Source organism: Pseudochaenichthys georgianus, chromosome 4 (genome assembly GCF_902827115.2).
Source record: "Pseudochaenichthys georgianus chromosome 4, fPseGeo1.2, whole genome shotgun sequence".
Classification (NCBI taxonomy): Eukaryota; Metazoa; Chordata; class Actinopteri; order Perciformes; family Channichthyidae; genus Pseudochaenichthys; species Pseudochaenichthys georgianus.
Window position 1 is genome coordinate 30,433,146 of NC_047506.1, and position 16,337 is coordinate 30,449,482.

A 16,337-nucleotide genomic window follows, 5' to 3' on the forward strand; every position below is an offset into this window, starting at 1 on the left:
TCCGATATGGGCATCAGATGAGAAAATACTTTGATATGTCGTTTTACAGGGCACAGACAAGCACATTTTGTCATTTGATTTGTCGCTCAGTGTTGAACTTGAATCATTCCAGGTCAAGGGCCTCCGACAGACATACTTGTGTACAAAAGGATTCAGCATTTGAAGATCAGACTTTAATAATGTGATACTTACCAACTCTCATATCATCTCATCAACTTTTCATTATTTATTTCTTATTTGATCCATAGGTCCAGCCACTTTTCTTTACAGAAACTGATATCAAGACAAAGCCAAGGTCTCAATTGTAAAATATATTTATTTTATTTCTTATTTCGCACACGTGTTGGCCTTGGTTCTTTGGTCTTCTGACCTGGCAGTGCAGCTCACTTAGACGTTCAGCATCAGGAAACATGTGACTCTTGCACTCAATGTGCAGACCATGCAGGAGTGGCTGATGTGCTATTAGAGGTGTCAATGGGGCAGTATTATGTCAATGTCAAGCTGTGCTCTTCCATAGCTCAAGACGAGGTCAGCCACAAATTACCCCGCCAGAGTCATCATCGAGGTGTCAGTCTTTACAAATGAGCTCTGCAGAGTCAGCCTGGCCCCGACACAATCTGGGATCACCTCTATGTATTGCGAAGTGCACATATAAGAAAATATAATGAAAAGTAGATTAGTCCTATGAAGGCCTTGGGACGGAGGATTGGACTTTATCTTGTGTTTCTCCGCCTCATTGGATCCTTGTTAACGTGACGATAGACTGGAGAAAAATGATGAAAACATATTTATCTAAACTTTATTTCTAAAAACAGGAGAGGAGAAAGGGGACTGCGGAGATGACTTGAGAACAAACACATAAAAGGAGCCAAACAAAAAGAGTAAATTGCGAATCAAGTTTGTGTAAATAAAAGGAATCAATTATTCTCCCTTGAATCATGATGTGTTTGTATTCAGTTCAATACTTCTGATATTGGTGTAGGGCTGGGAGATACGTAGAAAATCAAATATCACAATATTTTAAAGAAAATATATTGATGTTGATATTGTGAGAATATAGTGGATTCTTAGTAGGATTGACTATTGGTGCTTTTACAAGATATATTTAAAGAATCAGATTTTTGATAAATAATCAATAGTTATAACAGCTAAAACAGTATGGTTATTTTAGAAATATAAATATAACACTATCAATTCAATATTAATATGTTGTCCAGCCCCCTATTGACATGTGCTTGAAATGCAGGTCCTTGTCTTTTAAATATTCCAATTAAACATTTTAGAGAGACTTCTCGACTGTTGACATTATTAGTTGATTAAACAATAAGCCTGTTAATATGAATACATTACAGTACAACATTATTTTCTGTTAGTCAGTTGCTGGAAATAATTTCTTGAAAAAACAAGAGATTTGAATATTTTACCTTTTATTCCCCATCAAGAAAAGTACTTTGAAGTCAAACGAGGAGTCATTGCTGTTACAAAAGCTGCAATAGAGTGTGTATTAGGACATTTGTGAATTGAGTGTGTCTCTCCCTTCCCTCCTTCCTCTCTCTACATGATTCAGAGTGTTATAGAAGACTAAGACTCTCTGTCTTAAATTGAAATAGAGTCTCTGCTTTAATCTTGCAGACCACAGCACACTGGCACTGAGGTTACACGAGGATCAGAGCAGTCACTGGAGCTCTGTTTGTCCTGTAATAAAAATGTAATAGAAGGATATAAAGCCACGGAATTACAAAGATCAAAACATCTTTGCAGGGTTTATTCAATACTTTGGAGCCCGTCTGAGTGGGTGTATGTGCAAGTGTACATGGAGAAGTAGATGATTCTTTTTTAATCAATTGAGTAAACATATTTCCAGAGCCCACGCATACAAGGTTCATCAGTCAGAATCCAAATAATTTTGAAATGTGATAATACGAAGAAAAGTAGAAAAATACTGTCATCCACAATTCTTTGGCATTTTTGATATATCGTTAGATGTTTTCACTCCTCTGCTCAGCAACAGACTTTCACTGCTTCAGCGTAATGATGTGCATGAAACATGTGTCCAGATAGTGATTATCAAACTTCTATCAGAGTCCACACTCTGCTCCGCTCTGAGCTTTTCCTCTCATATTCCCCACAGATGTACACTGATTGATCTCTTGACAACTGGAGAAACATCTGAAGTATTGCTGTTTTTCTTCAGCATTGCTTTGATCAATTACCACAGTGTAAAGAAATCTGTGTTATTGATCAATCACTGCTATTTGGTGGGCTGGCTCAGCCACATCCTGAAGCCTCTCATCTCTGGATCAGTGTAGTTCATCTGTGAAGGTCTGAAAAAGGGCTATATTTATTGAAATAGAATAAAAGGTTTTTGAGATGGAAATTGTGTACCTTTATTTAATAATAGTGTAATTGTTTACTTCTCTTAATAGTCTCCCATATCTCAATCAATCAATCAATGTTTATTTATATAGCCCAATATCACAAATGTTACATTTGTCTCAGTGGTCTTCACAGTGTGTACAGAATATCAGTATGACAATACGACACCCTCTGTCCTTAGACCCTCACAACTTCCAAAGAAAACCCAGTTTAAAGGGGAAAATGGGAGAAACCTCAGGGAGAGCAACAGAGGAGGGATCCCTCTCCCAGGACGGACAGACGTGCAATAGATGCCGTGTGTAAATTGAAAAGATAATACATTTGCAACATAGGTAGTCCAAATGTTTGGAAATGCATGTGTCTATAATAGGAAGATGAATCCACGAGGATATCCATCCAGGACCGATGATCCAGGACCACAGCCACGACTCGCGATCCAGGACACAGGACCGCAGGATCATCCATGACTCCGGATTCCAGCGAATATAGACACCAAAAGAAAGGCATTTGGGGAAGCTGGGTTAATCGGAACATGAGTGTACACAGGTATAGACAGAGAGAAGGAAGAAGTAAGATGTCCCCCGACAAACTAAGCCTATATCAGCAAAACTAGGGGCTGAATCTAATCAGCCCTAACTATAAGCTTTATCAAAAAGGAAGGTCTTAAGCGCACTCTTAAAAACGGATAGGGTGTCTGCCGCCCGAACACAAACTGGAAGCTGATTCCACAAATGTAGAGCTAAGAAAAGGCTCTGGCTCCCATTGTACTTTTAGAGACTCTAGGAACAACCAACAACCCTGCATTCTTGGAACGCAATGCCCTAGTAGGACAGTAGGGTATAATGAGTTCTTTAAGGTAAGATGGCGCCTGCCCATTAAGGGCTTTGTAGGCGAGAAGAAGAATTTTAAATGATATCCTGTGTTCTATAGGGAGCCAGTGTGAGGCAGCCAGAACAGGAGTAATGTGGTCCCTTTTCCTAACTCTGGTTAGTACACGAGCCGCAGCATTTTGAATCAGCTGAAGCGACTTGATTGACTTCTTGGTACTCCCTGATAATAAAGAGTTACAATAATCCAGCCTAGAAGTAACAAATGCATGGACTAGTTTCTCTGCATCGTTTTGAGGCAAGATATGCCTGATTTTTGCAATGTTACGTAGATGGAAGTAGGCGGTCCTTGAAATTGATTATCTGAAATGCAACAGATAAATCTCACATACTGGAAGAAAAATACTGCCCCGATGATAAAGATTTGGCACAATAAATGATCATCTAACATGTCATCACAATCGATTTGCTTTAAGAAACAAACCCTCAAATTGATTGAGCCAACACATCATTAAGCACCTTAAAACTGATGGAAATTAGCAGACTTCAAATAATAACTTACAATTAGGATATCCAACACACCTATCAATTGTGACACCAAATGATGGCTTTGTACTGTTCAAAGTGTATTTAAAGCTTGGTGGCCAATCACAGTCTGTTGCCCCCTAACCGTTTATTCAATATTTGAAGCAAACAGCACTCACACTTGATTTCCCCGGCTCAAAGAGTCAACAAAGTTGTGCGACTTGTTGGCCTGGGGAAAATATGTATATACACTGCACTGCATTGGGACGGGGAGATCTGCTTTTTAACATACTCTGCCGCCGTTCCGTGGTCCGGCTCCGCTCTGCACTTTTTAACCATTCGTCTGAAACGGTCTTGTCCTCACGGAGCTTTTATGATGCTTTTAAAAGGGTTTTTATAAGGTTTATGTTTACGGAGGGTTTTAATGTTTTTTTAAACACCTATCTACCGAGAGCCAGTGCACCACGCAGGGCTCCGGAGCTCCAACCTAACCCTATCTTCCTCCCCTCCTGCCCAGGTCCACCTGTTGAAGGACCAGCTGAGTGCGGAGGCCACGGCTCGGCTGGAGGCCCAGGCCCGGGTCCACCAGCTGCTGCTGCAGAACAAAGACCTGCTGCAGCACATCTCCCTGCTGGTTAAACAAATCCAGGAGATAGAGACCAAGGTGGCCAGACCAAACTCCAGTAAGTATATCACTTAAAAAACGTACACACTGAAGGCTGGATTGGTAATGGCAGGACAACTCATATAGAAATGTTTCATCTTACACCACCGCCTATGTCAACAAACTGAACCACTGTCAGGTGTAATCCTTTCATGTTTCAAGAGCAAACATCCAGCTACACAAACACCCATACTAACCATGACTAGGGTTGCCAGAAACTGACCATGATCAAAATCGATTATTCGGCAGCCCTGGCGAATAATAATCGATTATTCGACACCCCCCCCCCCCCCCCCGCGGGAGAAAAAAAAGAAAAGAAAAAAAAACTCAGACAAAAGGAATTCCGTTGTTTTCTTTACTAGAACATGTTTAACAGTACAAACAACAAACAAGCATGTCATCACAACGACGTGGCCTTGAAGTGAAGTTGGTAATGGCCGGCTGTGCTGCGTCTTTCTCTGTAACCTCTTTGGCGTGCTTCACACTCAAATGCGAACGCATTGTTGAGGTTGAGTTGTGATAGACCAACGTCTTTTCGCAGAGCTTGCATTTAACTTCCTTTGGACTTGTATGTTCGAAGTAGTTCCACGAGGAGGAACTATTTTTACCTGCCGCTTTGTTCATCTTTAGTCGCACGTGTGAGGGAGAGGGGGGGTGGGGGCGGGGTCGGTGTGTAGCATGCTGCAGCAGCAGTCTGCACGCAGGCTTCCTCCAAGTTTACAGTAAAACAAACTGGTGGTGTGACCAATGGCCATTTACAATTATTAATACTATTACTATTATTAGCATATATATATTTATATATATATATATATATATATTTTGGTTGAAACTAAGCCAGAAAAAAAAAAAAATAATAAAAAAAAATATAAATAAAATCGATTTTTAAAAATAATATTCGATTATGGAGACTGTAACGAATATTCGAATAATCGAATAATCGCTGGCATCCCTAACCATGACCTTCACCATGATAGAGCAACTATATGGATTCAGACATACAGGCGTCTACGTGCAAAATGCAACATTAAATCTACTGAGTAGGGTTATTGTCCTGTTTATTATGCTCCTCACATGTTCTGGTCACTGTTCCAATCTGTCTTCACCGTCTCTCCCCACAGCTTCACACATTTATAAACCTTTCTTATTGACTATTCAGAAAGGGAGAATCTTCTCTGCAGTTCAGCCTGCCCTCCAATTTTCACCTAGCAAGAAGCAGTCTGTTATCTTACCAGCCAACATTTCACAAATCCACCGGGGGAAATATGAGTCACTGCCACCTCTGCATGCTGGACATTTGTAATGAACACGATAGAATATACGATGAAATCTCAAGACCTTCGTAATGAAATGCAAGATAAAACCCTTGCTCATTTAAAAAAAAAAAGTATATAACTGTTAACATCAGTTATTGCTGCAATTCATCCGTAGCGTGAGATTGTAAATGCTAGCCCACCAGCATGTCTTATTGACCTTTATTAATATAAACTATTATATAAAAATATAAATAATATATTACTAACTTATTATTAGTTACACCCAGAGGTGGGAGAAGTACTCAGATATTGTACTTGAGTAAAAGTAGAAGTACCAGAGTGTAGGAATACTCGGTCAAAATGTTACTCAAGGTAAAGTACAAAAGTATTAGCATCAAAATGTACTTAAGTACCAAAAGTAGAGTACTCATTCTGCCCATTTCAGAATAATATAAATCTAATGTTTGATTATTAATATTGATCATTAAAGTGTTCTCAAAGCTGGTAAAGGTGCAGCTAGTTTTAATGACTTTGTATACTGCAGGGTAGCTTGTGAATTTATTCCAGGTGGAACTAAAGTCTGATTTAAGAGTTGATTATATTTCACATAATTCATCCACATCTGTAAAGTAACTGAAGGTATTACATACATTTAGTTAGAGTTAGAGTAGAAGTACAAAGTTGCATACAATTAAATGTACTCAAGTAAAGTGCTAGTACCTCAAAAGTATACTGAAGTACAGTACTTGAGTAAATGTACTTAGTTACTTTACACCACTGGTTACACCTTTCCCTTTCCTTCAATCACAATGTCCACCAAAAGAAAAAAGGTCAATTTCACAGCATGAAACTTGTTCTGGCTGAAGATGAGAAACGGTGGGGATCCCTTGCTGATGGTTAAAGCCCAGTGTATTGCTTGAATAGAAAACCGTTGAAGGAATACCATAAACATATATGTTTTGTGCTCCGAGATGTGGTCAAATCCATTCTGTGGGTATTGCGTCCGATGAGCCATTAAACACTCGAATCTGTTACTCCAGCTTGACTTTCTGGATCATATTTCCTTCTCTCACCGGTACCCTAAACAACACACCCCCACCAACGCAACCCCCCCCCCCAAGCTGCTTTCAGTTTCGAATCACCCACAAACTTTGTAATGTATCTTTTAATTAGTTTTCTCTCTCACTCGCTCTTTCAACCTGACTGTAGTCTTTCATGCTCCATGTGTGTCTGACAAAACAGTGCCACAGATTTTACTCCAGCTGTTCCCAGACTTTACATTTCAGTCGCACACCAGAGAGGAGGCACATAATACAGCAGGAGAAGGTTTGAGAAGTATCTATGGATATTTATGGACCTGGTAACTGCTGTGAATCCAAACTGACTGCTGCTGTCAGCCTCCACAAAGAAACAAACAACAAACATTTCAGTCATCTTTCATGCTTACTAGGAGTTAGATGCAATATTTCTTAATGTATCTTTCCGTCAGTTTTTAAGCTCCAGGTCTGTGTTCATAAAGAAGAAAGCGTGTGAGCTGCCTGCGTGATGATGAAATGCTTAGAAATATGTTTTTTTATGCTTGCTTTCCCTTTACACAATGCATGTATTTGTCACTGAATGATTGATTTTGTTAGAGTTTTCAAGGAGCTGCTATCGGCCACCACTTACAGATATGTTATTCTTCCGCCATGATCCAACAGGAAGGGCAATAGCAGATGAATTTAAATCATGGTGCAGTAGTATAACATATTGTATCCGTCGTCTAGCCCTTGTCTCTACCTCCCTTTGCTCATTCTTCACTTTTCTTTTTCTTTTCCCTCCTCCTCTCCAGTGGGATCTCAGGACAGTCTGCTGGAGATCACCTTCCGATCGATGGTGCCTCCGGTGATGTGCGACGCCACGACGCCCAAACCTGATGTGTCCATGCTCAACCTCCCCGGGCTGGGCTCCACTGACGGGAACGCCTTCACTTCTTCCAACGGGACTCTGGGAAGCCCCCTAGGTAGGGACAAGTGTCTTCTCAAACTGGATTGTTTCCGTTTCCTCCCTGGGCCTCCGCCTCCTCAACTCCCCTCGCCTCCCTCGCTGCTCAAAGCCGACAGGCCGGAGAGCAAAGTCCAAGAGGAGTCTAAGGGCACGTTGTCCCGTGACATCCAATCTCTGAGCTCTCTGGACTTTGCCGCGAAGTTTCGCGAGTCGGGCATCGCCTCGGAGTACGAGTCAAATACGGACGACAGTGACAGCAATGAGGACGAGGGGGAGGATGATGAGGAGGGGATGGAGATCTTTGGCTGGGGGAGGGAAGAGGAGACGCTGAGGCTGCTCAATGTTCTCAACAGTCAGGGAACTCCTGACTGTCTGGGAGATGAAATAGCGGTGTAACGCACTAACCTGCCCCCCTGAGGAACCTTTGGTCTTGACCTTTATTCTGTCTCAAACTACCCTGTACGGTTCATCATGAAGCAAACTAATCTCCGTCAGACAGGCACAGTTGTATAAACAGTACTTACACCATTATATTGGTGTGATGAGTTGCATAAGAGAGAGGAAAGACTCAAATAAATAAAGGCAAATTCACCGTAGGACAACAGTAGGCTTAGTTGGCTATCATAGGTATCCTGAACATATCAACCACTCAGGCATGGGAACAATAAACATTTCAACTCACCAGACAAAAAGCAATCTTATTTATTTTAACAGAGATTTGGTGACAGAATACTAATCGTGTTAAATAATAGAATTGTTCCGTTGCTCACTGACTGGGCTGCTATGCGTTCTTTGCTGCCTGTTGTGGTCAAATATTTATTTAACAATTTATTTTACTGGATTATTTGCTAGGACCTACCTTTCCTCTAGCGTGTCTGTTTTGACATACTCCTCGTAAAAAATATATATTTTCTATTTATTAAATGATTTATTTACTATTAGTACTCTGTCGTAGTTGTGTCAGGAAAGTGTTAAAGTTAGTCCAAGCTGTCACACCTACCGGCATATTTCTGAAACTTTTTCTGTTGTCTCTTTGCTTAAATATCTCCTTCATTTTTCACACCTGTAATTCATGTCTCCAGAGGCAACTGTGTGGATCTAATCTCTAATCTGTATGCATCCTCATGCATACACACTTATTCTTTAAAATCTTGATTCCTTTCTTTTCTTCAGCCTTTTCTCTGTATTACACTTGCATACCTTTTATGTAAAAAGTTTGTATGCATAAATCAAACTCCCAAAGTCTCCTCCCAGCTCTCTGTTGCTGAATTTAAATTCTGAGGTTACGGAGTTATATGTGAACATTCAGGGAGTTTATTTAAGAAAGTCTTCATTAAACAAATGGTGACTGTAAGTCTTACCATGAAGATGTCAGGATGTAAACATGAAATCAAACCAAAAGTGAAGGTTAATTCAGGGGCAAGCTTTCAATTTGTCAGGCCTGGGAGCGTATCTGTCAGGAAGAAGACAACAGGGTTTGCGAACGGAGAGACGGATGAGCTTGTGTCCTCGCTGGAGTGAAAAGTAACTCTTCCGTCGAGTAAAGATGAACACTTCAGCCAAATCCTGGGATGAACTTTATCACTGTCTCCATGTTTGGAGAGGGAGAGTCCTTTCTTGAGCTCTTAATTCAAAGACTATTTTTCGACAAAATTCTGGATCTGTACAGTATGTACGAACTTTGTTTTTCTACGTCACCCTGCAGACGTGCTTCGTCCTTGACTCCTGCACACCGCCCTCTTTTTGTCTCCTCGCAGTCTGTAGACTTGGTAGTCGGAGCATGTTTGCGCTCTTTTCACTGGTCCACACATTTCCCCCCCGGCTTTTTAATTTATGTAAAGCCAGGATTAGTTGGACCTCGAGGAACGCTATTTGTTTATTTTATTCATCCCGTAAACAAAAACTCTTCCCTCGTGCCAGAACAGCAGCTAACGGATGACAGCCAAAAGATCTCATTTGTTTTTAACCCAGCTCTGTGTATGGCCTCCAAGCACAATGCAGTATTAAAGTGTTCATTTTGTTTCAAAGCCACTGAGTTTTCTTTCGGCCAGTTTATCACAGCAGTCCTGTCAAACGGGTGCAGACAGGCCGCTGTTTGGCAAAGGTACATGCTGCAGAGATATAAAGGGGAGTCTGGCTAGTTCTCGAAGGCCTTGCTATCTTTTATAAAGAGCTTTAACCTGATAGGATTAAACCAATCTAGTGAGAGTCCGGTAAACTAACTCCCAATTAGCCACTCCCTTTCTGGACATGCTCGCATTAAAGGATAACAGAGATTCAATCTGAGTTGTTGTTTTTCTAAAAGTTTGTCTGGAAATCTGTACCAACTTTTCTAAATCAGTCTCAGTCAAGAGTTTTGGAGTCACTGGGTTTATCATCTATATTTCGAGACATATGAGGACTATTTAAGGATACATTTATTCGAAGGTTGATGTCCTCATGGGTCTGAAATGTGGATCTGAAATTAATCCGTGGAAAAGGTTCCCCCAGAGAGTATAAATGAATTACGATAAAAAATGAGAAAGGACTCAATCTGAAAGGGACCCAAGAATAACGACACAGGATCCAAAATGCAGGCAGAATACCAACATGGATATTAACCTGGAGCAACTAACAACCAGACTTCAAAAAGAGTGGAAATGCATCAAAAGATCCTTCACCTGCATTGCACCATCCCATTAGAGTTTCAAATTTGCTTTGATCAGACCTCAGACCTGCAGAAGTAGACGAGAACCTACTATACACTGATGACATTTGATTCGTCCTGACTCCTTCTTATTATGGACTTTATAACAGAATTTACAGGAAATTAATGGAGACAGGTGGATAATGGGTTACATTTTCAACTTTGAGGGTTTTATTTTCATCTGAAACACTCAAAAATCCCCCACATTGACATTCGTTGCACGCTTTCTCTCTTTCTGTGGCCATCAGAAAGTATTTGTTAGTTTACATGAAGTGCTCGCTTCTCTTTTGACCCGGATGACAGGAAACACAAAGATCAGATGTGTGTGTGTCAGAGTGAAGGATGTTTTCTGTTTGAAACTCTCTCATCCACATTGTCTCTATTCTTAACATCTACCCTTTTCCCTCTTTTATTTTCTCTTATTTATTTTCCTTTAATGTTTTTAATATAACATAGTAATCATCTCTATGGCATTACCGTGACTATGTTTAAAGAGGCAGGTGTGTCAACTTACGATTAGGGAAAAAATAAGAAATTAGTTCAGGGCGACATAATTAAATAAACAGATGTTTCATCCTAAACCGGCATCTTTGAACTTTACAAAATGCATTGAATCCATTTCCAGCAACTGATGTATTAAACACCAGATAATATGTTCATCTAAAATGTAATAAAACAGCTCTTGATTTTGTCCAAAAAAGATGACCTGTTGGGATAAATTGCCAGTTAAACATATCGCAAAGGTGATATTGTAATAACCTTTTTAAAAGTCTCTCGATTTAATGGCAGAATGTGTAGCATTCTTACATTATCAGGTAAGAAATTACTAATATCAGGCTTAATCACAATGTTGACCCTGAAACCTAGACAAGGGCGTGACTGGAGAATGGCATTATAAAAGAGATGATTTGCATGTGCTATCAGTCAGTTTTTTATTGTTATTACTTATGTCCTCCTTCTTCTGACCTCGACCCACAAATGTGACCATTTTAAAAAACAGAGAGAAAGTCGTCTGTGGTTACTGTTTTTCCGACAATTTTATTGTCAGCAATGAGTTTAACCGAGGGCATTTCAGAGACGTTACAAGATTGAGATGGGGTCAACCTCATTTAAGTAATGGAGTGATTTTGGATTAATTAACCTAGTCCACATTCAGTTATTTTGTTTTTCTTAGTCATCACCACATGCTGAGGGGCGAGCACCCTGTAAGCTAATTAAAATGTTGCCGGATTTAAATGTGCTGCCACTTGCTAAAACTCATGATCCATCACCTTTTGGAGTCAAATTGGGTGAACCCAAATCATATTTTTGCTTTCAATCCATTAATAAGAAATTGCGGGAAATCATTGAGATAATTCATTTTTTTTGGGCTTGGTGCTCGTTGTTCCTATTTAACATTTGTGTCCATTACCTTTTAGAATTGTGCGTAAAACATCAGTTCGGACCAATTGTACAACTGTGTTTAGTCCTTGCCATAAAGAGGTAGTATTTTCCTATTTTTTCTGTTGGGGTTAGTACATAATCATGTCATCGTACCATAATTTGAAAGGCTTTGCATTCTTTGAATGACGTTTTTTTTTCTATAAACCTTCTCACCTTTAAGTTCCCAGCCTGCTCTCTAAACTTGTTTATACCCCCTGGGGTAAAAACTCTCTTTATATCATTTATATTTCTCTCACACGTGTTCGACCTTAACCTTGTCATCTCTTGAACCCAGATCTTCCTCCGACCTCTTCAAAATGTCAGGTGGACAGTATTTCTCTTGTTGCTGATGTATCTATTAGCGATTCCTGCTGTGTAGTGGCCAAATGGTACAGCCCTCTGCCTTTTAGCCAGACAGTGATTCTGAAGGTCTGTAATCCCCATGTGAAGGGCCTGTGTTCAGCGGTTTGTCGTGGCATCACACACTGAAGCAGCCGGGTCATTTGTGTGGCAGATTTTTTAACGTTTGAAATGTTTAACTCATTCATGCATCCTTAAATAATATCAATTCAGCCTCTAATGAATTTAGTGGATGTATTCCCAGCAGCCATATTTGTAGTCCTGGGCTATTGGGTAACAACAAGCAGAGCTCCGTTGCTTTGGGAAATCATTGGGTTTACTCATGTTAATCTGAAAAGCCAACCCATTCCTCTAGTTGTTCATACAGTGAGATTATTTAGTATCTGCTTTTGCACTCCAGGATAGTACAATTTGAAATCCTGCCTTTACATTTTGTAATGGTCCCATGTCATGGCCATTTCTACTGATCATAATTCCATTGTTGAGGTCTACTAGAATAGATTTATATTGTGCAATTTTCCAAACTCACATTGGTTTCTCATACAGCATCTCTGTGTATAGTATGTGTATTCACTCTGTCCTAAACGGCTTGTTGAAGCTCCTGCCCCCCCCCCCCCAACTCCCTGTGAGCCCAGTGTGCTCTGATTGGTCAGCTCGCCCACTTAGAGATGGCAAATCCGGATCCTTTTACGGACTCAGGGTCTTCTGAGTCAGTCATTGAAGAGATCCGGATCATACGAGTCATTTGAGTCATATGAGTCAGCATCACCAAGAGCGTAGAAATCCTACCGGTGAAACCGAAAACTTGTTGCATTTCACGAGCATATTAAACTGACGTTACATTAACCTCCGCTACACAGTGTCCTTTGCTTTAATAAAAAATGTTGATCACAAAAAAAAGGGTAATTTTGCGAATCTCAGTCTGCTGTTGACTCCTGCATGACGACGAGTCTGCTGGATCTCTGGATCTGCTGCTATATGGTTACGGCTCTGAGTCCGTACGAGTCTGCTATGATTTGCACAGTGAGTCAGGATTTGCGAATCTCTGAGTCTGCTGTTGACTCGTGCATGACGACGAGTCTGCTGGATCTCTGGATCTGATGCTATATGGTTACGGCTCTGAGTCCGCACGAGTCTGCTATGATTTGCACAGTGAGTCAGGATTTGCGAATCTCTGAGTCTGCTGTTGACTCGTGCATAATATAGCCCCGGGAGCTGGAGGAGGGGCTGCAACATGTTACTGTTAATCTCTCCCCACTTTTGGCCACACCCCCTAAGTAAAATGTCTTCCCGGCCGCAGCTCAATCAATCAATCAATGTTTATTTATATAGCCCAATATCACAAATGTTACATTTGTCTCAGTGGTCTTCACAGTGTGTACAGAATATCAGTATGACAATACGACACCCTCTGTCCTTAGACCCTCACATCGTACAAGGAAAAACTTCCGAAGAAAACCCAGTTTAAAGGGAAAAATGGGAGAAAAATGGGAGAAACCTCAGCAACAGAGGAGGGATCCCTCTCCCAGGACCGACAGACATGCAATAGATGCCATGTGTAAATTGAAAAGATAATACATTTGCAACATAGGTAGTCCAAATGTTTGGAAATGTATGTGTGTATAATAGGAAGATGAATCCACGAGGATATCCATCCAGGACCGATGATCCAGGACCACAGCCACGACTCGCGATCCAGGGCTCGCGATCCAGGACACAGGACCGCAGGATCATCCATGACTCCGGATCCCGGCGTATATAGACACCAAAAAGAAAGAAATTTGGGGAAGCTGGGTTAATCGGAACATGAGAGTACACAGGTATAGACAGAGAGAAGGAAGAAGTAAGATGTCCCCCGACAAACTAAGCCTATATCAGCAAAACTAGGGGCTGAATCTAATCAGCCCTAACTATAAGCTTTATCAAAAAGGAAGGTCTTAAGCGCACTCTTAAAAACAGATAGGGTGTCTGCCGCCCGAACACAAACTGGAAGCTGATTCCACAAATGTGGAGCTTGATAAGAAAAGGCTCTGGCTCCCATTGTACTTTTAGAGATTCTAGGAACAACCAACAACCCTGCATTCTTGGAACGCAATGCCCTAGTAGGACAATAGGGTATAATGAGTTATTTAAGGTAAGATGGCGCCTGCCCATTAAGGGCTTTGTAGGCGAGAAGAAGAATTTTAAATTCTATCCTGTGTTCTATAGGGAGCCAGTGTAAGGCAGCCAGAACAGGAGTAATGTGGTCCCTTTTCCTAACTCTGGTTAGTACACGAGTTGCAGCATTTTGAATCAGCTGAAGCGACTTGACTGACTTCTTGGTACTCCCTGATAATAAAGAGTTACAATAATCCAGCCTAGAAGTAACAAATGCATGGACTAGTTTCTCTGCATCGTTTTGAGGCAAGATATGCCTGATTTTTGCAATGTTACGTAGATGGAAGTAGGCGGTCCTTGAAATTGATTTTATGTGGGCGTTAAAGGATAAATCCTGATCAAATATAACACCAAGATTCCTTACAGTCTCACTGGAGGCCAAATTAATGCCATCCATAGTTAGTATATCTTTAGATAATTTGTTTCGTAGATTATTCGGGCCAAGTACAATAACTTCAGTTATTGAAGTTTTGGTCGTGTTTAACATCAAAAAGTTTAAGGTCATCCACGTTTTTAAGTCATTAAGGCAGTCTTGAATTTTATTTAGATGATTAATTTCATCAGGCTTGATTGATAAATATAGTTGAGTATCATCCGCATAACAATGAAAGTTTACAGAATGATTCCTTATAATATTGCCTAACGGAAGCATATATAATGTGAACAAAATAGGTCCGAGCACTGAGCCCTGTGGCACTCCATGGCTAACTTTGGTTTGCGTGGAAGATTCATCGTTAACACGTACAAACTGAGAGCGTTCAGATAGATAGGACCTAAACCAGCCTAAAGCAGTTCCCTGTATGCCAACTAAGTGCTTTAGTCTTTGCAATAGGATATCATGGTCGATAGTATCAAATGCAGCACTGAGATCAAGCAAAACAAGAATAGAGACAAGTCCCTTGTCTGAGGCTATTAGAATGTCATTTGTGACTTTAACCAGAGCTGTCTCTGTGCTATGATGTGTTCTAAAGCCAGACTGAAAATCTTCAAATAAATCATTGTTTTTTAAGTAATCACACAACTGTTTTGCGACCACTTTCTCAAGAATTTTTGAGAGGAACGGAAGATTAGAAATAGGTCTATAGTTGGCTAAAACCTCTGGATCGAGGTTGTGCTTTTTAAGAAGCGGTTTTATCACTGCTAGTTTGAATGATTGTGGAACATAGCCTGATAATAAAGACATATTCATAATATGTAATAAAGAAGTGCTAATTAATGGAAAAACTTCCTTCAACAGCTTAGTTGGAATTGGGTCTAACATGCACGTTGATGGTTTAGAAGAGAGAATCATTGAATGTAATTGTTCAAGCTTTATGGCTGAAAAGCATTCTAGTTTACTATCTAGTGTAATATTAGAACTTACGTTTCCGGGAGCTGTTGATAACACTATACTGGTCAAAGGCAAGAGGTCATTAATTTTGTTTCTCAGAGTAACAATTTTATCGTTAAAAAAGCACATAAAATCATTACTACTGAGTGCTATGGGAATAGAAGGCTCAATCGAGCTGTGGCTCTCTGTCAGCCTGGCTACAGTGCTGAAAAGAAATCTTGCATTATTCTTATTCTCATCTATTAATGAAGAGTAGTAGGCTGCTCTCGCTTTACGCAGTGCTTTCTTATATTCATTGAGAGTAATATGCCAAATCAAACGAGATTCTTCAAGTTTAGTGGAACGCCATATCCTTTCAAGTTGTCTAGACTTTTGCTTTATTTTGCGGGTTTCGGCATTATACCATGGAGCTAATCTATGTTGTTTTATTTTCTTCTTTTTCAAAGGAGCAACAGAGTCTAATTTTATTTGCAGCGCATCTATAGCACTATCAACAACATGATCAATTTGGGGTGGTGTACATTTTGTATAAGTTTCCTCCCCTACATGCAGACATGCTATCGAGTTAAGTATTGGTGGAATCTCTTCCTTAAATGTGGCTAGAGCACTAACAGATAGGTTTCTGCTGCAAGAGCTTTTGACTAATGCTTTGTAGTCTCGTAACAGTACTTCAAAAGTTACTAAGAAATGGTCGGATAAAGCAGGATTATGCGGTTCGACTAATAGTTGCTCAATTTCAATACCATAA

The 16,337-nt window shown here is 40.3% G+C and overlaps 1 protein-coding gene across 2 annotated transcripts in view; it reads left to right on the forward strand.

Moving 5' to 3' along the window:
* The window catches only part of nos1apa (nitric oxide synthase 1 (neuronal) adaptor protein a), a 259,466-nt gene that overhangs the window by 216,618 nt on the left and 26,511 nt on the right, over positions 1-16,337 (forward strand). For both annotated transcript variants that reach the window (XM_034080930.1, XM_034080931.1), the window contains exons 9-10: positions 4,246-4,411; positions 7,480-7,650. In XM_034080930.1, coding sequence (XP_033936821.1) covers positions 4,246-4,411; positions 7,480-7,650 — 337 coding nt within the window. The remainder of the gene's footprint in view (positions 1-4,245; positions 4,412-7,479; positions 7,651-16,337) is intronic.